Below are 22,120 nucleotides of genomic sequence, written 5' to 3'. Positions count from 1 at the left end.
TTGCTCATTGCAAGCCCACGCATGGTCCACTAGAGGGCGACAGACATCTAGACATCTGTCTTTTCTTACGAGGGGTGAGTGTCAGTTGTCAAACATTTAAATAAAGTGACACACATGTATTTTTGTATCTTTTTATATATGGATTTTAACATATTTATAATTTTGGTGATTGTGTAAAACAGACTGAACTTTGTCTGCATCATAAATAACTAGAATTGTGATGTGTTCTTATTAACAGATAGATCATAAACATAAATAAGCTTCTCTTCTCTGATCCACACGATGCTTAAGTTTCCATTCTGACCTGGTCTAATTTTAAAATTTTGAAAATTAAAAAATGCCTTAAAAAGGGACATGCATGATGCTTAGGGCGGGAGAAGAAAAAAAAATAAATTTTGTTTCTTCTTCAAATATTATGTTTGTATTATTCGTGAATAGATTATTTCCTTGATCTAAAAAATAAAATCGTTATAGCCTATATATTTGTTTTTTAATTTGACAGAAAGCTTCACGCGCTAAAATCTTCAGCGCTTGCAAAGAGAAAGAACAGATTAAAATGTCCAGATATGAACCAGAGAGCAGCGACACATACTTAAAAACTAACTCAAATGATTAACAGGTTATCGAAATAGTTCCTAAATGAATTTTGATTGACTAATCAATTAATCCACTAATCCTTGCAGCTCCCGTTCTTTGATTCCATTATCGTATTTCATGCCTGCCCAAACCTCTGACAAATAGAGAACTAAAAACAAAGACCAGGCCTGGGTCATTTTATTACAATATGAATGTTGTCTGATTAAAGTTATACGTGACTGTTGTGTTTTTAGTGCATTTAAATAAGAGGTTGGGCCATGACTTCTTTTATTTAGTTGTTGTTAAAATGAGTAAAAGCGCACAAAGTGGCAAGAGGAGCGCAGCGCCCGGACCGTACCATGTGGAGGAGGGGGGGGGAGGGACCTTTCCTCGCGAAGGATCAGAGGTGATGACACGCGCGACACTCAGTCACGTCGTGGGTCTCGCGCCGGAGACATGGTGACAGCACGCTGGAGCAGCTCGCAGGCTTGTCGTGAAGAATAGTTGTTCGACTTCTCCCGCTGAGCTGCACAGGTAAGAACAGCTGTGTTTTATGTGTGTGTCTTTACATCAGACTGCAGGTAAAGCGCGTCCTGTTGATGAAACACAGCTTTACCTCTTCTGTTGCTGATGCTGTTAGCAAACAGGAAAAAACGCAGCTTTTCAGACAGAAACAGCATGAACCGTGCAGCTGTTCAACACTTCACTCCTGTTTATTATCACAGTGCTAAACACAGCTCTCTATATTGCGAGATTTAGTCCTATAATGTTGTGTGAAATCTAAGCCCATCTTATAGCTTTATTTGATGTCTTTAAAGTATTTATCTTCATTTTTTAATTGAGCTTGCAGATTGTGGTTGCATTGTCAGATTAACTTGAAATGGTGACTGCTTATAGACATATATATTTAATACAGTTTAAATGTGGTTCTTGGAAATGTGTAAATGAATCTCTCTCATAGATCCTGCAGTATTTATTTGTGGCAAGTATTTAAAACAGTTTTGTGTAATAAAAATATCATAATCTTTGAGGCTTCTAATTTCGGGATTAATACCCAACAGATCACACAAACACTGTTTGGGGATCTTTTTACTTATGGTCCACTTGAAGTTTGGAAGTTGTTCTGCAGCTGATGTATGTTATTTAAACTATGCAAAGGTTCCAGCCAGAGTAATGTGACTGTAGACAACACAAGTTCCCCTGGAGTTACGTAAGATAGGGAGAGCAGAAGAAACAAAACTGCTCAAGGACATTTAGAGAAAGAGCGAAGCAAGGACTGGAGATTCATGGAGTTGGAGCTTCCAGCTATTTCTTTACACTAACTCCAGCAGTTAAGGAGACAACAGCAGAGGTTATCTTTTCATGTACTGTTTCATGTGTGGTAATGTGCTGCACATGCACACTGACACGTGTGGACAAGATGACAGTTACAAGAAAATATGTTGTTTGATTGTTTTGGCATATATACGTGCACAGCTGAGATGGTGCAGTGTGTAGATGTGTGGCTGTTGAATGGCTTGCTGAAGTGTGGCTTGACCAGTTGGCCAGTTGGCCGGCTGGCCATCGATCCAGTGTCTGTTGAACAAACGCAATGAATGAAAGCATTTGCTGTGGGTCACTGGTCAGAGATGCACCCATCTAAAGGGCTACTTATGCATGCTTGTGTGTGTCTACAAGCTTTGCATGTGTGTTTGGCTGTGGCTCAGCGCTCCCAGAGCATCTGCAGAGCTGGAGGTTTTCATTGCTACTGTTTAGGGCTGAAAGAGATGCTGCACTGAGCAGCTGACACTGCTTGACATTCCTTTGCCTTGTCCTCCTGTCTCACGCTCTGACGGGAGAGGCTGCAGTCTATGTGCATGCACACACATATTTAGACATGCACAAATATCACTTACATTGTCATTAGATCATTTTCATGATTGGAAACGTGTGCATGGACTGCAGCCCCTCGTGTCAGACCGAACATAAAGAAAGAAAAGAGGGGATGCTGTGTGTGTTTGTGTGTGACTGGTATGTGAGCCTGGCTGACAGAGAAAGAGCCCGAGGTTCTTATCTGACCTCTCCCAGGGTGACCTTTCACCCCTCAAGACAAGCCTTTTGTGTCCACTGAGGCAAAGCCCATGGGAGAGCGTGTGTGGGTGCATATGTGTATGCATGTGTGTGTGAGACCATGCATGGTTGTGTGTGTGTGTGTGTGTGTGTATTAGAAGTATAGGCCACATCAAAGTCTTACTCAAACATTGTTATCTGAAGTCACCTTTGACCTTGCGGTCATGAGACATCCCTCAAAGTAATACATCCATGCCCGCAATAGTGATTGAGCATTTATGTGTGTTTGCATTAGTAGGAGTTCATAAGGTTTGTGCAGGGGCGACTGCCACAACTCTATGTTGAGATGAATCTTTAGTGTCAGGGAGTGCTTCTTAATGAGGTAACGATAAATGTCTTTATGTGTCATTGAATAAATAAAGTGTTGAATAATCAGTAAGCATCAATGTATGTTACATGTTTAGTGTTAAAATACCAAGTGGAAAGCTGTAATCAGTGTGGCAGTATAGTGTGTGGATCACATGGTGCTCAGAGTATAAAGGAGATCCTAACTACAGGTTTGGATGTGTGAGGTTCTGTGTTTGAGGGTGGTGGTGGAAAGGGAGTCCGAGGGGTCATAAAACACCACAATAGCGTCTCTCTCCCCAGGGTGAAAGAGAGGCAGAAAGACAAGAGGAGGAGGAGGGGGGGAGATGAAAGGATCTCCCACTTCCACGTCAAGGAGAGAAAGGGGGGGGGGGGGCAGGAGAAAAGATCCCAAAAGCTGCCTTAAAAGTTCCACTCACAGCTCATCTCTGTTGTCTCTGCTGCATGTCATCTGTTACCCATCTTCTTGGGTTTTGTGTGCAGATATTTCTTCCAAATAAATTCAGTAATAGTGCACAAGCAGCTGTAGAGATCAGAGCTAGAGATGAGTATGTAAAGTAACAAATCCCAGCACAGTGCTCCTTTGTAAGCTTCAGAGAGTGCATAACTGAGACTATCATTTTTTGTTATTTAAACCAACAGCGCTTGATTATAGGATTCTGGTTAATACACCTCCACTGCTTTCATCTTCTCTCCCTGTTTCCCCCCTGTCTCCTCTTCCTCTGGTTGTAAAAAGATCAGTCTGCTCTTTGGTTGAAGGTGTGATTACTTCCTCTTAGTGCCGACTGTGTTATGACAGGGCTTTTTGTTTTCCACCCTTTCCGTCTCTCTCCAAGGTGGTGCAAGGCATTAAAGGTCTGCACTGCTTCTTTACATATGAAAGTGTGGAAGCACAAGGTGGCTGCTGAGGTGTGTGTGTGCTTGCTTTGGTGTTCATTACCAGCATGAATTTTAGGGGTAGATAGTAGATGTAAGAGTGGGTTTAAAACACAATTTCTTTGTAAGACATAATTGTTTACTGTCATCTGCAGCTGATGATGTGCTCTTTTGGCAGAGATATAGGTGAAAAAAACAGCAATAAAATCATTATGAGCAGAACGTGAGTCATTTTGGTTCCTTTAAGCATGTTAAGATGGTTGGTTTGGTTAGTCAGGCCTTTGTTTAACCTTTTTTCTTTGGAACTGTGAGGAAATAGCCATCATGGTTTTTCCTAAATCTCATAAGTACATTTTTTTCCTGAGCAGGATGTGAGTATCTTTCTTTTCCTTGGATGGCTTGCAAAAGCATGGGATGTCTCTCCTAAACTTTCCATTAAGTCATGAATGAATTATTTTTGCTGCCATGGGTTAACGTATTATAAAATGCACAACTTTATATTTGAAATAAAACTAAATTGGTTTTATTGGATTTATATTGTCTTTGATTTGGATTTCCACCAAAGATTCTGATCTGTAGTGTACTACTGCTGTAGTGTAGAGTCTATTACATGCTGGATTAAAGTCTGTAATCTGAGTGGCTCCTCGTTTGACTGGTCAATGAGTCTCATGCTACCAGGTTTTGCAGGTTTGTGTAGTGTGTTTGTGTGCCGGAGCCAGCATATGGACAGTCAGATGGGGGATTAAGTGGTGTTTACAATCCAACCTTGGTACTTCCCTCCTTGCTGACCTAGTTTGTTCACAGTGCAGCACATTTTTTAAAGATAGAAGTTATCTTTAGAAGTCCTTATGTTTTCTTATAGTTTGTATTGGTGGTTAAAGCATTTTTTTAAAAAACGTTAAATTTTCTCATCTTTTTAGTCAGAGGGGGAGGTGAATCAGCGGAAAAACTAAAGCAAGTGAGAGCTGCAGTGGGAGAGAAAGTGGAAAAACAGAAAGAGGGAGTTGTGCCTAGGTCAGACTGTCCTGACTGTCAGTGCAGATGATTTTATAGCAAGCTGTCTGGATAGATGCCATCCACCGTAACACTGTTCAAGTGGGTGGTGTGTTTCTGTGTGAGCTGGTTTTAGTGTTGTGTGTGTGTGTGTGTGTGTGTGTGTGTCTATCAGTGTTGACAATACTAAGCAGTGCATTTAATCTTCACAGTTTTTTCCACCCTGTACGTGCTTGTTTTTCATATGTGACTACACAAGCAGTATTAATATTTGTATGATGGCAAACAGAAGCAAACTTATCAGCTCGGAGAAAGCTTTCAATGTGTAACACTAACTTGCAGTATGTTTGCAGGACACTGATGGGGAACTCTTATGCGGGCCAGCTGCGGACCACGCGCTTTGAGGAGGTCCTCCATAACTCCATTGAAGCATCACTGCGGTCGAACACTGTAGTGCCTCGACCTGTCTTCTCACAGCTGTACCTTGAGACAGAGCAGCCACATGATGGTGAGTTAAATGGGTGCACAAGACAAAGGATGTGAGTTCTCACACTAAATCCAAAGGTCAGCATCCTTCACACCCACTAAGGCACACAAATGCTTTTTTGTTCATCGTTTCCAACAGGCCGTGCAGAGAATGAGGATGAAGATGATGAAGATGGCTCGGAGTCAAATAGTCCTCCAATACCCTACCAGATGAAGCCTCCACCTGAGGGATGCTGCACCACAGATGGTATGCACATGTACAAATAAACATCTCATCTTTGTGATATATCTCATTAGTCCCACCAAGTCATTTCATGAAACAACTGTTCTGTCCTCGTCTTTTCCTCCATTCAGGCTTTTGTCAGGCAGGCAGGGACCTGCGTTTGTCCTCAATCACTTCAGATCCCTTGGAAGTGCCACCTGGGTTTGTGTTGGTTGGAGTCAAGTCCCCCTCTAATACTGAGAATGTGTTGGTCTGTGCCGTCGACTGTCGCTTTTTGCCAGACGAACAGGGTCGCAACGCACTGCTGGGTAAGTGTCAGCATTTTAAAATGTCAGCTTTCAAGGCTGAAGAATCATACTTGCTGTTGCAATGCAGTTCTGACATTATCCAGGTGCAAAACATGTCCTCCTGTAATCATACATCTCATGATATGCGCTCCCTCCAGGCTTCTCAGGGATCTGTATGGGATGTGGAGAGAAAGGTTTCCGCTATTTCACAGAGTTCGCCAGTCACATTAACCTGAAGATCAGCACGCAGCCTAAGAAACAGAAGCACTTGAAGTACCATCTGTACAGAAATAACCAAGGTGTGCTTGTTAAAGGGGCTCCCATCTGCTGGAGGGGAATTGGTAAGTGGTAGCTACAAGGCTTTAATGCACTTAGCAGTTACATATACAGTAAATCACCACTAAGGTGCTGATTTTTTTTGTCTAAAATGTGGCCTCATACACGCATTTTTAAATTCAAGGTTTATTACATAAATACATAAAATGTACTGTACATCTACCTGGTCACTAGTCCATTAGACTGTACATACATATGAGTGTAGTGTGTAAAAATTCTATACTTGTTCCAATTTTAGTGAATGTAATTGTCAATGTAGCACCTCAGAATTGCTGTTAGGTAACAATTTGCTGTTGTTTATCACTTGCACATAGATAATTGATTGAATGAACATACTGCCTATCAATCTAACAACGAGATAAGACTGCTAATGTAAAGTAAATGCCCTTATACGTATGCATGTTTTAGTTTGTTTCAATATTTAAAAGCTGAAATAAAGGAGATGTGGGAAGCTTGCCAGATGGACACATAATGAAGACTTAAGAACGGGTGAAAGGTGAAACTACTGAGTGTACACAGAGTCCACAGCCTTAAGGGAACCCATCAGACTGATTGTGTAAAAACACATCACATGGTGCAAAAGCCTGTGTTAATGAATACTAACGTTGTACAGTTACTATTTCTTAATACAGTATTGTTTCATTATCTGTGGTTACAATATTACCTGCCATGTTTCTTTTTTTTAATCAATCATGCAATGTGATAATGAGTCTGGCATGCTCAAAGAATAAGCCTTTTACAAAAAGTTACATCCATGTCTCCTAGACCCTTGTAACAGGCAGTCAGTCTTGAATTCCCTTCATACCAGTCACCCACTTTCCCTTGGTATTCCACTTGTACTGCACAGCTTTGAGAAAACCAGACAAAAACCTGTCTCCCAAGGATCCAGGCCGTAGACCTCACTTTCAAACACTTAGCAGTTAGTGCTTGTTTACCTTTCTTAGTTTACCCTCAAGCTTGCAAACATGTGAATGCAGTACTGATAGGTCACTACAAAAACATGGCTACTGCATTTTTGTCAATATGAACATCTAATGTATTGTGTGTTTCAGATGGCAGGATCAGACAGATGGGCCACTTGACCTCAGACGAACAGCCACCAAATCTGGCATTGACCCATCCATCACACACACCTGGCAGCTTCACAGGTAGAAAAAGAAATGCACAAACAATAACAAAGAAAGAAGTCTTACACAGACTAAACTTGTTTGATAGCACAGAAATATGTTGATGTTTCTTTCCAGCAACAAACAGATTCATAATTAATATTTTTAAAATTAAGCTAATTTTTGACATTATGTGTCTGACAGGATCACATGTGGAGCCACAAATAGCAGATGTCCCCCATGTGCTGATAAATGGCAACCATGCTGTTCCCGCCATTGCCCAACCACCATTAAATCAGTCAGGGCCTGGCAGACCCTCAGCTACAGGTACAGACAGTACACACTGGTGACTTCAGCTGTCTAGTTTATAACCACGTGAAGGTTGACAGTATAAGTGAAACGTTCACAACCATTAATTGGTTATTGGATAATTGTAATTGATGTAATGTACTTGAAGGATTTCCGATATGTGTTTTTGTTACCTAAATCTTTTTTTGGTTTCTACAATGTTGCCCATAAGGTTGTAAAAAATTGTTTTTAGACACATTCCTCTTTTTACTCCTATTTTAATTTTTACTGTGATATGTTTGAAAGAGATTGAGCTCTATTAATCAAGATGATATTTTGAGAAAAAAAGTAAAAAGAGTAAATCATAATTTCACAAACATTTCATGAGAAAAGGTGAAACATTTTTATTCCAACTTTATGGGCAACAGTGTACTTTGCATGTTAACATGTCAGTTTGAGCGAGTTGTCATTAAGCCCCCACCCCCTTTGATTTCTTAACACCTCTGAAAGGGAGAGCTGCTGCCACCAGCACCCTGTGTGTGTGTGTGTGATAACACCCCTGCTAAACAGGAGCCAGCCAGCTGCATTATGTGTTGGGGGTTGTCCTTTGTTTTCCCTGCTTTCATTTGCCAACACTTGGGGCAGTAAACTTCTTCCTCCCTTTTTTCTCCTCTGTCTGTTTCAGTCTTTCTCATTGAGTCTGTCACCTCTATAAAGAGGGCTGTAAAATCTCCTCTTCGTCTCATCTTTTTCTCTGCTGTCTCTCTGAATGAAAAACTTCCTTCCTGTTCATGTTGTTTTCTTCATGGCCCTTTTAACAAGTGGACCTTTTATGTGTCTTCTTTACAGATGCATTTTAACAGAGACATGAGAGGAAAAGACAGATTCATGCATGGCTAATATACAACTCTATATCCACAGAAGTCATTTAGTTTTGTTGATTTATATGGTATTTGAATGAATAAGGTGGCTTTTAAGAATAAAAATCTTAATCAGAATAATAAAATCTAGGAAAGTAATGATGTAAAAGTAACTGTACTAGACAGTTAGTGTGCATATAACAAGCATGCTTTAACATAATACCAATGTTTATCCTAATACATTGTTTAATATTGTTATTTTTTACCTTCCAGGGCCACATGCAAATGCAGCCCCTCCAAAAAAGAGGCACAAAGGCTGGTCGCCTGAGTCATGTGCGAACAGTCTGCCAGAGAGTAATGTGAAGGTACCACCAACTTCATTAGCCTTATCAACATTACCAGTGCCCTCTGTCATCACAAATGGAGTCACGTCAGGTACAAACAGAAGAATAGACATAAATAGAGGTAAATGATCAAGTAAAGCACATATTTTTGCTAAGTGTATCGACAAGATTTTTAAATTTAATGTGCTCCTTTACCTACTGTATTCAGAGACCACAGCAATGCAGACTTCAATGCAGGGGTCCTCAACTCCTGTTTCTCCTCCTGGACAGCCTGTGACAGTGCCTGATCAGCTGCTGCACACCTGCAGACTGCAACCTGTCATATTCAAAGGTTAGAAGATTCTATTGATTTATTAGACAAAAAAGACAAAAAAGCAGAGACCCACACTGTTGGGTGGCTATTGAATTTTACAAGACTGTACCCCTGACAGACTGATCAGTTTCCACCCACATGTCCTTACTGAACTTTCTCAAGCATGTGCCCAGGTGAGTTTTCCAGTTCCAGCCTAACAGATGGTTTTTTCAGCCAGCCTTCCCTCACAGGTTAGAGGTCAGCCAGCACCCAAGGGTATTTCTCAGCCTTTCAGTGCCCTAACCTCCACCCTTTTCACCCCTTTTGTGTTACTTGTCAACTCATCTTTTTGTTTTTGATTCTTTCTAAAAACATCTTTCCTTCACCTCGCCAACCAACCATCTAACATTTCCTGTGCATTTCTTTCTGCTTGCTTTGTGCCTTCAATCACACTACTCCCATTCCTACTACTTATCCATCTGCTTTGGGAATAGGTAGAAATGCTTTTTCCCACCATCTGATCCTGGACAATAACTGTTGGTTTAGACTTCAACAACATAAAGAAAATGCTATAATAAAACATCTATGATTACATTTACACGACATTATGCATATCAGATTTGCCCATCTTGACGGTTGTCTTTTAAGAAGATTTGTGAGGGACACAAATGCACACAGGTTCGGATGAAGTGCTCCAGAGGACGGCAAATTGTTGAGCTGTATGTCCAAAGCCTTTGCTGTTTGTATGGGCTGTTGTTGGCACTGCTGTGCTACTTTCGCTCATTGTTTACAAGTTAGACACCACATTGAGTTGGGGCAGTGCGTATTAGCAGAAAACTGCACCGATTCTGAAATGGCTGTTCTCATTCATGTCACATGGCCACAAATCAGATATACAGTATATCTGATTTAAGAACACATCCTGAAGTGGCTCACTTTTCTAGTAGCAGACGTTTTTGTTGCCCAAGAAGAGAATCAGCTTGACCTTATAGGCCACATTTACCACCAGAGCCAAAGGGGGCCTGAAGTCAAAGTTACTCTGCTTCACCTCTGCATATTTTCAATTTTCATATGTGGAATTCTTCTTTATACAGGTCACGGGCCTCTTCCCCAGCTGACTGGAAATGTGAGTGAAGTGCTTGTCAGTTCTCTGCTTCAGAGTTGTTACCTGAGCTCACAAACACTCCCCAGAGTCTACCAGCACTACGGGCCGTCACCCATTCAGCCACTGTCCACTGAGATGCAGATTCTGCTCACCGTCTATTACCTTGTTCAGCTTGGTCAGTGTAAAAACTTGAATCGCTCCAGAATCACTCTTACATAGGTGTACTTCTTTGTCAAAGACAAAGAAGTCATTACACCACATTAACTGTATTGTTTTTCCCAAGGCCCTGACCAGGTGCCCCTGATTGAGGACTTGGAGCAGATATTCATGAGGTCATGGAGGGAGTCTCACCTCAGCGAGATCAGACAGTACCAGCAGCCACAAACACCAGGAGTCCAAGGGAGACACTATGGCATAGAGGTCAGACCTGGCAAAGCAAAATAAAAAAAACACAAATGAAAAAATAGATTTAGAAGGTGTTAAGATACAGATTTATGTGCAAATTTTAAATGCCACAGGAAATCTTGGTGTCTCATTACATGAGATAACACAATTTTTGCTCTGTCTCCAGCCCCCCTCTACCCTGCCTGGGCTCCCACAGCATTTCTCTTTACCTCCCCAAAACCAACAACCCCTGACCCCCAGCCAGCTGCCTTGGCTCGCCCAGCTGGCTGCATCATCCTGTGGAGAAGGTGTGGTAGTGTTAGGGGAAGAAGTCGGATCTCTGGCTCAAGGTCTGCAGCAAACATTCAGCAGGCTAATGGAAGGAAAGCTTGGAAACACCAACTATGTGGTCATTATAGTCACTGCACCAGGACAGGAGACACAGTCCTGTGTGGTAGTTACAGGTGGGTGCTGTGTTTCTATATGTATATGTATATCTAGTGGAGTTGTCTTGAGTATTTAAATAATGCAGTGTATTTGTGGGTTTGCATTGCAGGTAATCATCAGTGTCGTGCCTTGGCAGAGAATATGTATTCTCCCAGTGAGGGTCTGAAAGAAATCAACCACCAGCTCTCCACTGGTGTTGCCCAAGAACTTATCCACTATTGCAATGCCCTTGGGCAAGGTGAGTCCAAACGTTTGTGGATTGCTAATGTGTATTTAAGTCATAATTTACTTACACATGTCTTTCTGTCAGATGGTGATATGGATTCCCTTCTGGACAGTGCCAGCGTAGACAGCAACGAGTCCTCCAGCAGTCAGGAATCAGCTGAAGAGAGGAACCTTAAACACACACACAGCCCTAAAGACACACACACACAGTGTTCAAAAGACTCACTCAGCCCCAAAGAGGCAGCCCAAAGTCCCAAAGACACATGCTCAGGTAGACATTGCATCTTCTTTTATCAGAATATGTTCAAAATATTTTAAAACATCTGTAATATCAAAAACTCTTTCTGTATGATGTGGTTATGTGTTTGTATTTTTGTAGACTACTCCGTAGAATGGCATGAGGTTCGCCCCATCCAGCTGGCAGTAGCCAGAAAGCTGCTGTCCCATGTTTGTGCTATAGCAGACTCCAGCACACAGAACCTGGACCTCGGCTCCTTTGACAGGGTCAGCTTCCTTATCCTTGTCCCACCCTCCGAGGTCACATTTCAGCAGACTGTGCTCCACCTCTGGAACTCTGGTGAGTCTCATAGGTCCTCCATCAGTAGTTGTATTAATGAGTTTTTCTTCTAGTTTCAACAACAATGCATAATATCAAATGTGTTTTGATATTGTTGTATGTCTCATACTTTTGTCTTGGTATATCTCAGGTGTCCTGAAGGAGCTTGGGAATTTAGACCAGGAGTGTGTGTCTCAAAGAGAGGCTGAGCACTATGTGGTCAAGATGGACCAGAGCGCTCAGGCACGAATTGACAACCTCTTACGAGAAGCCCACAGCAACTCCTACACACTCTACATCCTGGTTCATGATCACGCACACTGGGATATTAGCAGGTGTGTATAAGAAAAAAGACAAAAACAAATAGGTGAAGCCTTTTTGCTTACTCTGTTTGGCTCTGTCCACTCTTCTCATTCAGTGCATCCTACAACAGCCCGGACAGTGGTTTGGGTCTGGTGGATCAGCTGTTAAACTCTCGTCAGATCAGAGATGCTGCAAACATCCTAATCCTCCACGTCACATCGTTCCCTTTTGCTCTTCAGACACAGTGCACCCGTATCAGCCCCTACAATGAGATCCACTGGCCATCTGCATTTAGTAATGTAAGACTTAATATGGGTGATAGACACACTGTGTAGTGTCTGGAGACACAAATGACTGACTGACTGTTTGTACAGGATGTGGACCTGTATCATGAGAGGACACGGTATTTTGGCGTGTCGGAGCTTTTAGAGTCGACTCATTCAGGGAGCAGTCTGCCTCTGATGCGTTATGATTCCTCCTTTGAAAGCGTGGCATCTACCTTGGAAGAAAGGTAGTGCACTCAATATGTTTAATCTTCATACGTTATAAACACGTTTTAAATTATATCTTGAAAATCTTATCTTACAAAAATTCTGTCCATCATTTCCAGGTTTCCAAAGCTGCACAGTGCTGTTATCCGGACCACAGTTTTGATCCAACATTACTGTGTTGCTCTGATGGCTGCATCCGGCAAAATTAGTGGCTCCCACAATCTCCACAAACACACATCTGTAGAGACCCTCGAAATTGTACAATCCCTGCTCACTGCCGCCCAGCAGTGTCCTGCTCATCACGGTCATATGGTCCTTCTGCGGATCCCCTCTTTGGCACTGGCAGCATGGGCCCACCGACGGCTGTCCAGAGTACGAAGGCAGCTCGGACTGGAGGAGAGTTTTGAAATCATCCTGGGGAATCCCAGCCAAGTTTTGAATATTGGACAAACCTTCACTGATCAGATCAAGGTGGAGCTGGATTTCATCAGAAAATAATATCACAAAATCATGGATAAATGATATTATGGATACATTTATACACATGACATAAAATGACAGTACCTGTGATTGTGTGTGCATCCTGCAGATGTGGTTGAAGATCCAGGATGCTAACTGGGTTCCTCGTACCTACTTGGAGCTAGAAGCCCTTCCCTGCATCCTGATCCTGTCAGGGGCTGAGCCACTGGGAGAATCACTGCCTAGGTGTGCACACAGAGTTCATAAAAATCAAACATCAAAACCAAATAAATGATATGTTGTTTAAACAGTGCATTAACTCTGCCCACAGGTCACTCAAGTATTGTGACCTTCGAGTGATAAGCTGCTCCTACCTCCAGCGTACCACACTGGAACAAGAGCTGGGGCTTGCTGCTTATTTAGTGAAGGCAGAGATACGACCCCCACATAACCCTGGACCAGGAAGTGACTTGCTTGAAAGTGATGCTGAAAAACTCAGCAGCACTGACAATGAGGAAGAGGAGGGTCAAGAAAATGGTAAGATGAGAGAAATTATTACTTTATGTTATTTGAAATGAGATTTTTTTTGGTAATTACAAACACTTCTTCCAGGAGACTCCCCTCTCTCCTCCAGCCAGCCACTCCAGCCTTGCCAAGACAGTGGAGTCCTAGATCCCTTCCCTGCTCAAAGCACCACCTCTCCAAATGTCCAGAAAAGCAGCACGGACTCAATACAATCACCCTCAAAGACTCAGCCACAGCCTTCTTCTCAGTTTTTCACATATCCTCAGCCTGCACCTCACCACCAGACCCTTCCTCAAGTTCAAAGTTATCCCCAGTCGCAGCAGATCTCTCAGCTGCAGCTACAGCCCCAGGGTCAAAATCAGCAAACAAATCCTCAAACTCACACCCAAACTTCCCCCCAGCAGCAGTCATTTTCTCAGACTCATACACTCCACCATCAACCTCAACCACTGCCCCCCACCCAGTCTCGTCGGCAGCACTCCAAATCCACATCCTCAGGCTCCTTGTCCCCCCGAGCCTCCTCTCCTCATCTGAGCTGCTCCTGGGCACGAGGAGTGAGTCGCCCACCTTCTGTGCTCCTGCCTCATGCTCTCTATGACATCATCACTGCCAGTGACAGTAGCGGGCTTCCAAGGTGTACTTCATTCCTGCCCCACATGTCTGTTGCATGGGCAAGCAGCTTCAGGTAAAAGGAACCGGATAAGAACAAGAAAAACAGGAGAAAAAAATGATCAGAATGCATGTAATAATAAACTGTGTCTTTTGTGCACAGGCCTTTGCTGAGTAAAATGATGACATGCACAGAGCAGTCACTTTATTACCGTCAATGGACAGTCCCTCGCTCGTATCACATGGACAGCAGCAATCGCGCTGAAGGACGAAGTGACAACTTTCACCCTCGCAGGCTTCTGCTTAGCGGACCCCCACAGGTATTTTCTTTCTCCCTTTCTTTTACTCAACCTGATGTTGTACTTTATACTTACAGAATTTCCTTCTCTCAGGTGGGTAAGACAGGAGCGTACCTGCACTTTCTTGGTATTCTGTCCCGGATGCTGATCAGGCTAATGGAGGTGGATATCTATGACGAAGAGGACATCAACTACAGTAAGTACACAACTTCCTAATATATGGTGTACATCAGAATTCACAATGCTGATCAGCTATGTGTAATAGATTGGCTTGTGTGATTAGATGCCCAGACAGAGGGGGTGCAGTACCACCCACCCAATGCTTCTTGGCCTAATCCTGACATTGTGAGGAAGATGCTGTTTGACTATACCATCCACGACCCCAAATATGACGACATCAGCGCTGTGTATTGCCCTGGATATAAACCCTTTGCTGAGGGTGAGCAGTTACAAAAACACAATGACATCAATAAGTAAAGGTAAAATTAACTCAGACACAAACCAGTTTGCTGCTACTCCTAATCTGTCCTTTCCTGCTCTTTAGGAAATCCTGTGCGCCAGGAGGATGTGTACATACGCAGGCGCACATCTAGGATTAAGCTGTCTAAGTATGCAGCCTATAATACTTATCATCACTGTGAACAGTGTCATCAGTACTTGGGCTTCAACCCCAGATATCAGGTCAGCACAATGTGTACAATATGTAAAATTAAAAAACACTGAAAATGTCTTTTGAAATGTGAACATGACTGTCATCTCTAATCCTAATTCAGATGTATGAGTCAACCCTGCATGCCTTCACATTTACCCATCTACTGCTTGGGGAAGAGATTCAACTGTACTTCATCATCCCAAAGTCTAAAGAGCACTACTTCAGCTTCAGCCAACCGGGAGGCCAGCTGGAGAGCATGCGGCTACCTCTCACTTCTGATTGGGTACTGAAACCTGTAAAACTAACCAAGTTATTTTCTCAGCTTGAATTTGCTGTGTCAGTACCAGAACTATATAAATAAGGGGGGTGACTTTTAATTTAACTGCGCCAAAAGGTTTCTATTACCATTTGTCTCATATAATTGAGAATAAATAAGGGAATGTGGATGTTTGTTTAAAAGTTCAGTCATCAGTCTCAAGATCAAGGAAGTTGGTAAATACCCTGATGTACCACTAGGTGGTGCTACTGGCTAAATCTTGTTGTTACTCCAGCACTGACCTCTAATAATAAGTCATGGACTGTCTGCTTATGCAATAACAAACTGGCCTATTCTTATTAATCTTTTTTGCAGCCTGTGTATTAGAAGATATTTTGCTTTTTCTTTCAGAGCCCAGACTCCATCAAGAGTCCAATCTTCACTCCAACCACCGGTCGTCACGAGCACGGTCTGTTCAACCTGTACCATGCTATGGATGGAGCGTCACATCTGCACATCCTGGTGGTCAAAGAGTACGAGATGGCTGCATATAAGAAGTACTGGCCCAATCACATAATGCTGGTGCTGCCCACTGTTTTCAATGGAGCTGGAATAGGTATAATGCTGCTCCTAAATATGCTTAGCAGTTAAGCTGACACATACAGTGCAGCATACAGACATATCAATATCATTTTTTCCTGTCCATACAGGTGCTGCTCACTTCCTGATTAAAGAGCTGTCGTATCACAACTTGGAGCTGGAGCGCAGTCGGCGCTTGGAGGGAGGCGGCCCCGCAGGAGATGTCTGGCCCTTCATCATCCTGGCTGATGACTCCTGTGTTATGTGGAATGCAGTGGATGTCGACGCACGCAAGTACATACTGACACATGTTTTACAGGATATTAGTTTACCAAGTGTGAAGGACAAAGTACAGTCACTTTAACATGTCTTACCTATGATCTCTGCTGCTGTCAGTGGTCCAGTGGAGCACCCTGTGTCACTGAAGCAGGTTTTACAGCATATGGAGGCCTGTCCAGACTTAGCCCACTACGGTCTTTGTGGTATCAGGAAATGGAGCAGCCGCGGACTTACAGGTCAGCAAGCAAAGAATCAATATGTTCTTCCCTTATAAAGAAGACAAAATTAAAATGTTGTTTCTGTTTTAATACTTAATGAGTTAGGGTTACATTGCCTAAATGTAGAATATATAGAAGAATAGAACTTAGAGTGATGCAAACAATCTTTCTGAGTTCATAATAAATTAGGTTGCTATTTGCTGTTTTCTTTTTGTTGGAGCAGGAAACAAGCAGCGGGAGCCATTCTCCAGAGGTCACCTTCATGACTTTCTCCTCCTCAACGTCGACCGGAGTCAGAATGTGCAATATGACCAGAATCGCTTCACCTGTCACGATTTGGACTTCACACTGAGGCTACACAGTGCTGGGCTGCTCATCTGCAGGTTCAACAGCTTCAGCGTCATGAAGAAGCAGATTGCCATAGGAGGATACAGAACATTTATTATCAAAACAAAGGTTAGAGATGCCGTCAAAGTATAAAACAATGACACATCTAAGGAATGTTCTGTAATTATAGTCGCACATCTCTGTCTAAACATGACAACAATGATTGTTATTTATTACATGAATCAAATGTTTTTTATCTTTCCAGATGACAGATGTCCCCACCTCTGTAGGCCCCTCACAGTACATCTGTGCCCCAGACAGCAAGCACCTTTTCTTGGCTACACCAGCTCAGCTCCTCCTGGAAAAATACCTCCAGCACACCAGCCAGAAGTTGTTCCCACTCAGCACCAAGAACTACACACATCCTGTACTGTCTGTGGACTGTTACCTGAACCTGGGTCCTGAGGTACACACACAGCACATAAGACATATGGACAGGGTTTCATGAATTCCAACTTACAGTATTCAAAATTCACACTCTTTGTTCTTACTACAGGTGACGGTGTGTTTTGTGAGTTCCAGACCACATTCTGTCAACATCAGTACCACAGGCCTGCTGTTTAGTGGCCTTCTCCTCTGTTTTGCTGACGCCTTTGTGACTCCTGGGTTCCTCAAGAAGTTCACCTTCCTAAAAGGTACCACATCAGATAAATGTTACCCACACAAAATCAAGTGTTTAAGAATAAGCTAAGTACATGAATGTCTTAGCGTCCAACATGTAACATTTTCATAAGGCTTAACACCCATTATCATGTGACTTTTGACATCCAAGGGTACCTTTCTGAGCCAGTAACATCTGTCTTGAACATTGTTCATTGCTAACAAACACAGAAAAATCATCTCTGTGATTTATGTGATTATTACTGTATACTTAGCCGTAGTTAATAGTGTCTGTCCCTCTCCCTCCTGCCTGCCTCCCTGTAGGTGCGACTCTGTGTGTCATCAGTGCAGATCGTAGCTCATTGAGGCAGACGGTGGGCAGGCTGGAGCTGGAGGAGGAGTGGAGGTTCAGGCTCAGCGACGAATTTCAAACTGCCAACGCCAAAGAGGACCGACCGCTCTTCTTCCTGACGGGAAAACATATATGACTGAAACAATCTACAAAGAGTCACAACCAGGACCAGGAAAATAACTTTAATTGCCAAAAAAAATGCACTAGTGTTTTTTTGTAGCAGGACAGTTGCCACTAATAGAGGTTATGAATGGACAATGCAGGAGATTAAAAGGATATATGTACAAACCTGCTGGAAATGTGGGAGAAACATTAACCATTATTAATGGTACCTGTATGCAGATAGGACTTCGAGGCAAGACCCACTGAGGGTTTTGGTCAGTGAACCTTTTATACATTTTTGCAATTTCTGGTTTAAAAGATGGTCATGGTAAAGATGGTAAAAAAAGACATTGTTTCCATGTTTATTATTTGATTGTACAGCTGTGTGCATATACAAAATTGAAAAGAAGTGAAATCAGTGCGTTGTAACTTTTTTAAAGACTGAATCAGAATTTTGCTGGAATTTTCTTGATGTGTTTGTAAGTGTAGACAGTTAGATTTTTTACTGGGAGTGTTCAGATGACACTAAAAACTTTTAAAATAGGGCCGACACAATCATTTGTGTGCAATGGTAGCCGATTATTGGCAACATTTTTGTAGATTTTTTTTGTAACAGTTTGTTTTGCATGTATGTTTTACATAAAAAATATTTTGAACTGCATTTTGTCAGATTTGCATTATGTAAAAAAGTACTTATTTTCAGTGTGTAGGACAATTATTAGGGAGCTGTTTGTCTGCAAATGTTTGATGTCTTATGCTCCATTGGCTGTACAATACTTTTGTGTGCATCTATTGGACAAACATCCGCTGTGTACTGGCAACATTTGACAATGTACATGTTTTGTATGCCTTTAATTGTATAAATGTACAGACATTTTAAATTCCACGAGTGTGCATTTTATTGTGAAAACGCAGCATGTCTGAAATTTGTCCCCATTTGTAGGCTGAGCTGTGGCGTCTAGATGTTCAAGAGATATTTGAGCCTGTGAAGTGGATACTGATCCCTCAAACTTTAGCCCATAGCTAGCTAAGTATCAGAAGGGAGTGGGAGTCAAGTGGCCAACATTACCCATTAATGACAGCCGACGCCAATGCCCTCAGATGCTCTTTCTGTCTTCACATGGAACTTCATGTCCCTGTGTCTGCGTGTGTGTAATGCAATACCTTGTTTAATAACTAGGTTGTTTTTACAAAACAGATTTAACAGACAACATGCAACTATTGTATAAATGTTTTTCATGCAGATTTTGGGGGAATTTTGCATATCGAAGATGACTTTCTTGAGTCCAGTAGTTAGGCAAGATCCAAAATTACCAATTATTTATTTATTTGTTTTTTCAGTTGATAAAGATTTTCAAAATCCCCTCTGAAAAAAACAGTTACAATAGGTCAACAAAGTTATCCTATATAAGCACACATTTAAATATATAATATTTCATTTACATATCAACATTAATTTTCAGACAACATAATGTATGACATCTGCCAGGGAGTGTAGGTAAGCAAATTTGGACCCTCTCAGATTTCCTCCAAGTAATCCATTCCAAGAAGACACTTGTTGGTAAATTTAGTCCATAACACTAACTGCATGTCGCACAATCATCAGCCTCTCACTCAAAACAGACCCACAGATTTAAGAGACTCATCCAGAAACGCAGTTGAACTGTCTTGTAGTGGTATCATCATACAACAAGACAATACAAATTTGACAGGAACTAATATTACACCTTTTTGACCCGTCAACAGCTCGAGTTTCCTTTTTTCCCAGAAGATTTTTGCTGATGGTTTCCATCAGATTTCCTCCCATGTTCTGAGACACTTCAAAAGATTCTTCACAGAAGAATCCACACACAGGTCACGATTGTGAATGTTGCAACAAGGAGCCATGACAGACACGGAGGAGCAAGACTCCAGCAGCCACAGTGAAGATGACAGCCCCACTGACAGCTGGTCCTGGGTAACAAAGCTATCTGTATTCTATGTTTGCATGGCAGAGTCAAATCTAAAGCCATTGTGCAAAGTTATATCATGGATTCTTTCTGACACCTGGAGATGAAGGCTTGTGTTTAGATTGAGGGAAGCATGAGTCAGAGTTGGATCAGTCTGGATGTTCTGCTGCTTTCCAAGAAAACCACTGTATAATACTTCACAGACATCGAGGGGCTTCTGTGAATGTGTGAACTTTTGCCTGTGTGTGTGTGTGTGTGTGTGTGTGTGTGTGTGTGTGTGTGTGTGTGTGTGTGTGTGTGTGTGTGTGTGTGTGTGTGTGTGTGTGTGTGTGTGTGCGCCCACGCGGAGCAGGACCATGTGCTAGATCAACAGCTACACACAACTTCAAGCCCACATAGACATATATAGGCATATTACACCACTGAAGCTATTACATAACAGCACCACACAATGCAGGGCCCCTGTGAGTAGCTCTGTGGCCTCAGATAACACCTCCACATTTTCTCCTCCTTTCAGATTATATCTGCCTGAGGTTTATTGTTGTTATTATGCTTCATCATTGGAGGAAAAGCCTGCGTTATGTGTCCAACAATGACTGTGTATTTCAGAGCATTAAGTAAAAGCATAAAGAAAGTATATAAAACTTAAGGTGTAAAAATACTTAATGATTAAAACAGAAACATAATTAAAAACAGAACCTTGCCTCAGGTTAAAAGAAGTCCAAGAAATTCCATGACAGTCTGTTGGGTGATACTAAATATGACAGACTGTATGGTCTGTGTTGCTGTATGATTATTTATGATGACAATATGCCTTGGAATTTAACAACTACTTATTATTAAATGGGACTGTTCAAATTATTCCTGCACCCCACCAGTGAATGACAGACATCCATTTTGTTCTTTCAGTCTTTCTACAGATATTTGTTCCAACATGTTGTTTTGCTGAAAATAGGATTGATGGCTGTGACTTGGACCAGCCATGTCTCCCCCTGAACTAATCAGATTTTTCTAAACCCCTCTAACTTGTCTGGTCTGGGGGCAGGTTTCAGTTGTTCAGCTGTGGTGTGTGGCCAATGCAGCCCTCTGATTGGATCAGGCAGCCCATCCCTCTGAAAGACACCCCAGTCTCCATGGTGACGAAATGAATGCATTATTGACCTCAGAGGGAGTGCCTGGGAGAGATCAGGCTACCAGCCTCCTTTTTCCTCTCTGACCTCCCTCACGTGTCTGACATGAGGCAACACTGCACGGCGATAACTGGAGCGATATGAGCCAACAAACACACACACACAGCCTGTTAACATACAGTACAGCACATGTACACAGGTTTCAAATAAATTCAAATTCCTCAGATTATACAAAAGCCAAGCCTGCCTGTGTTCACATAAAAATAACGTGACACAATACACCTGTCATTTACAGGGGAGAGAGTTCAGACATTAACCATCGTTTGTGTCTGATGAAGCATATTTATATTTACTGGCAGTCCATAATCATAATAATTTGGCATTTGAGAAAAACACATCACCACTTTCCAGCCAAGAGCTTGCTTTTACTGTTAATTATCTTTATTTCACACTGTAAGCCTCATGAAGCACATGTCCTGCTGGTTACCCAACACACTGCAGTAAAGAATAAACCAGATCTTCTCCACTGTCAAACCTCTAGCAAACCTCAGCTTTCCCTCTTTGTCATAAATACACACACAAACAGAGAAATTCTGCAAATTCTACTACTCTGCTCTCTCCTCCTCCTCCCTCCTCCCTCCCATAGCTGGCTACTTTTTGCTCCCTGATGAATGATCCAGTTCTTAGAAAACCCAGCATGTGTTTCCTTGTTCCCTCCGCTTGGCTGACAGCATGTGTGTGTGTGTGTGTTCCACTATTAGATAGAGCAAAGTATGTGTGTAATGACAGCAAAATTTGATCGCGTCATGAGCTGTATCACATGTCAAGACTGGAGTTTCATACGCACACACACAAATATATACGCACACACAGCGCACCCTGTGCAGCCATTCTGGAGGAAAGGTTCGATGTGAGTATGTAATTTAGGCAAGCCTGATTCTTAGAAACATTGAGCAACAACAAAAACCAATGAGACCCTGCCAGCAGAGACTCTGTAGAGAGAAACTTTTGTGTTTCTCTAAATTCAATACTCTGTTACTACACTTATTACTGGGGTAAGGATGGTAAAATTGTGTTAAAGTTTGCCGGCATTTGAGAAATACTTTAAGGTGTCACAGGCTGTTGTAGGGC

At 42.1% G+C, this 22,120-nt stretch overlaps 2 protein-coding genes and 1 long non-coding RNA gene across 12 annotated transcripts in view; 2 read left to right on the top strand and 1 right to left on the bottom strand.

Annotated features, from left to right (window-relative positions):
- Positions 1-4,371: 4,371 nt before the first annotated feature.
- LOC114433749 (uncharacterized) overlaps positions 4,372-22,120 on the bottom strand; it is a 19,004-nt gene continuing 1,255 nt past the window's right edge. The window contains exons 2-13 of one of the 8 annotated variants that reach the window (XR_003670388.1): positions 17,348-17,923; positions 17,079-17,257; positions 16,728-16,861; positions 16,347-16,518; positions 13,427-14,655; positions 13,158-13,294; positions 12,186-13,070; positions 11,312-11,433; positions 10,539-10,614; positions 8,986-9,106; positions 8,713-8,854; positions 4,372-5,343 (exon numbers count right to left, since the gene is read on the bottom strand). This is a non-coding gene — a long non-coding RNA (uncharacterized LOC114433749). Of the gene's footprint in view, positions 5,344-5,492; positions 6,028-8,073; positions 8,855-8,985; positions 9,107-10,538; positions 10,615-11,311; positions 11,434-12,185; positions 13,071-13,157; positions 13,295-13,426; positions 14,656-16,346; positions 16,519-16,727; positions 16,862-17,078; positions 17,258-17,347; positions 17,924-22,120 lie in introns of those variants that run through there. The other 7 variants (XR_003670389.1, XR_003670390.1, XR_003670387.1 and 4 more) reach the window with 7 other exon arrangements.
- Positions 5,221-18,525, top strand: greb1 (growth regulating estrogen receptor binding 1). The gene is made up of 34 exons (XM_028402411.1): positions 5,221-5,368; positions 5,486-5,593; positions 5,701-5,877; positions 6,015-6,197; positions 7,245-7,328; positions 7,503-7,625; positions 8,720-8,881; positions 8,999-9,121; positions 10,177-10,362; positions 10,471-10,607; positions 10,759-11,035; positions 11,128-11,256; positions 11,329-11,514; positions 11,623-11,820; positions 11,951-12,134; positions 12,218-12,401; positions 12,477-12,613; positions 12,713-13,064; positions 13,183-13,298; positions 13,384-13,589; positions 13,665-13,873; positions 14,042-14,262; positions 14,350-14,506; positions 14,579-14,681; positions 14,769-14,924; positions 15,030-15,166; positions 15,259-15,420; positions 15,805-16,009; positions 16,104-16,266; positions 16,369-16,487; positions 16,693-16,925; positions 17,062-17,262; positions 17,353-17,491; positions 17,781-18,525. The coding sequence occupies exons 1-34, from the start codon at positions 5,221-5,223 to the stop codon at positions 17,942-17,944; spliced, it is 5,769 nt and encodes a 1,922-aa protein (XP_028258212.1). The 3' UTR covers positions 17,945-18,525.
- lpin1a (lipin 1a) overlaps positions 19,506-22,120 on the top strand; it is a 19,825-nt gene continuing 17,210 nt past the window's right edge. For all 3 annotated transcript variants that reach the window (XM_028402415.1, XM_028402414.1, XM_028402413.1), the window contains exon 1: positions 19,506-19,867. In XM_028402415.1, coding sequence (XP_028258216.1) covers positions 19,778-19,867 — 90 coding nt within the window. In that variant the 5' untranslated portion in view covers positions 19,506-19,777. The remainder of the gene's footprint in view (positions 19,868-22,120) is intronic.

Source organism: Parambassis ranga, chromosome 3 (genome assembly GCF_900634625.1).
Source record: "Parambassis ranga chromosome 3, fParRan2.1, whole genome shotgun sequence".
NCBI classification, from domain to species: Eukaryota; Metazoa; Chordata; class Actinopteri; family Ambassidae; genus Parambassis; species Parambassis ranga.
Note: the sequence above shows the minus strand (reverse complement) of the source record. Positions and strands in the feature narration are given on the sequence as shown.

Bases quoted from the DNA above. Each gene is read 5' to 3' on its own strand.
- greb1 (XM_028402411.1), top strand. From the start codon at position 5,221: ATGGGGAACTCTTATGCGGGCCAGCTGCGGACCACGCGCTTTGAGGAG. The intron at 10,363-10,470 runs GTCAGTGTAAAA...GTTTTTCCCAAG, and splicing joins CTATTACCTTGTTCAGCTTG to GCCCTGACCAGGTGCCCCTG. The intron at 14,925-15,029 runs GTGAGCAGTTAC...CCTGCTCTTTAG, and splicing joins ATATAAACCCTTTGCTGAGG to GAAATCCTGTGCGCCAGGAG.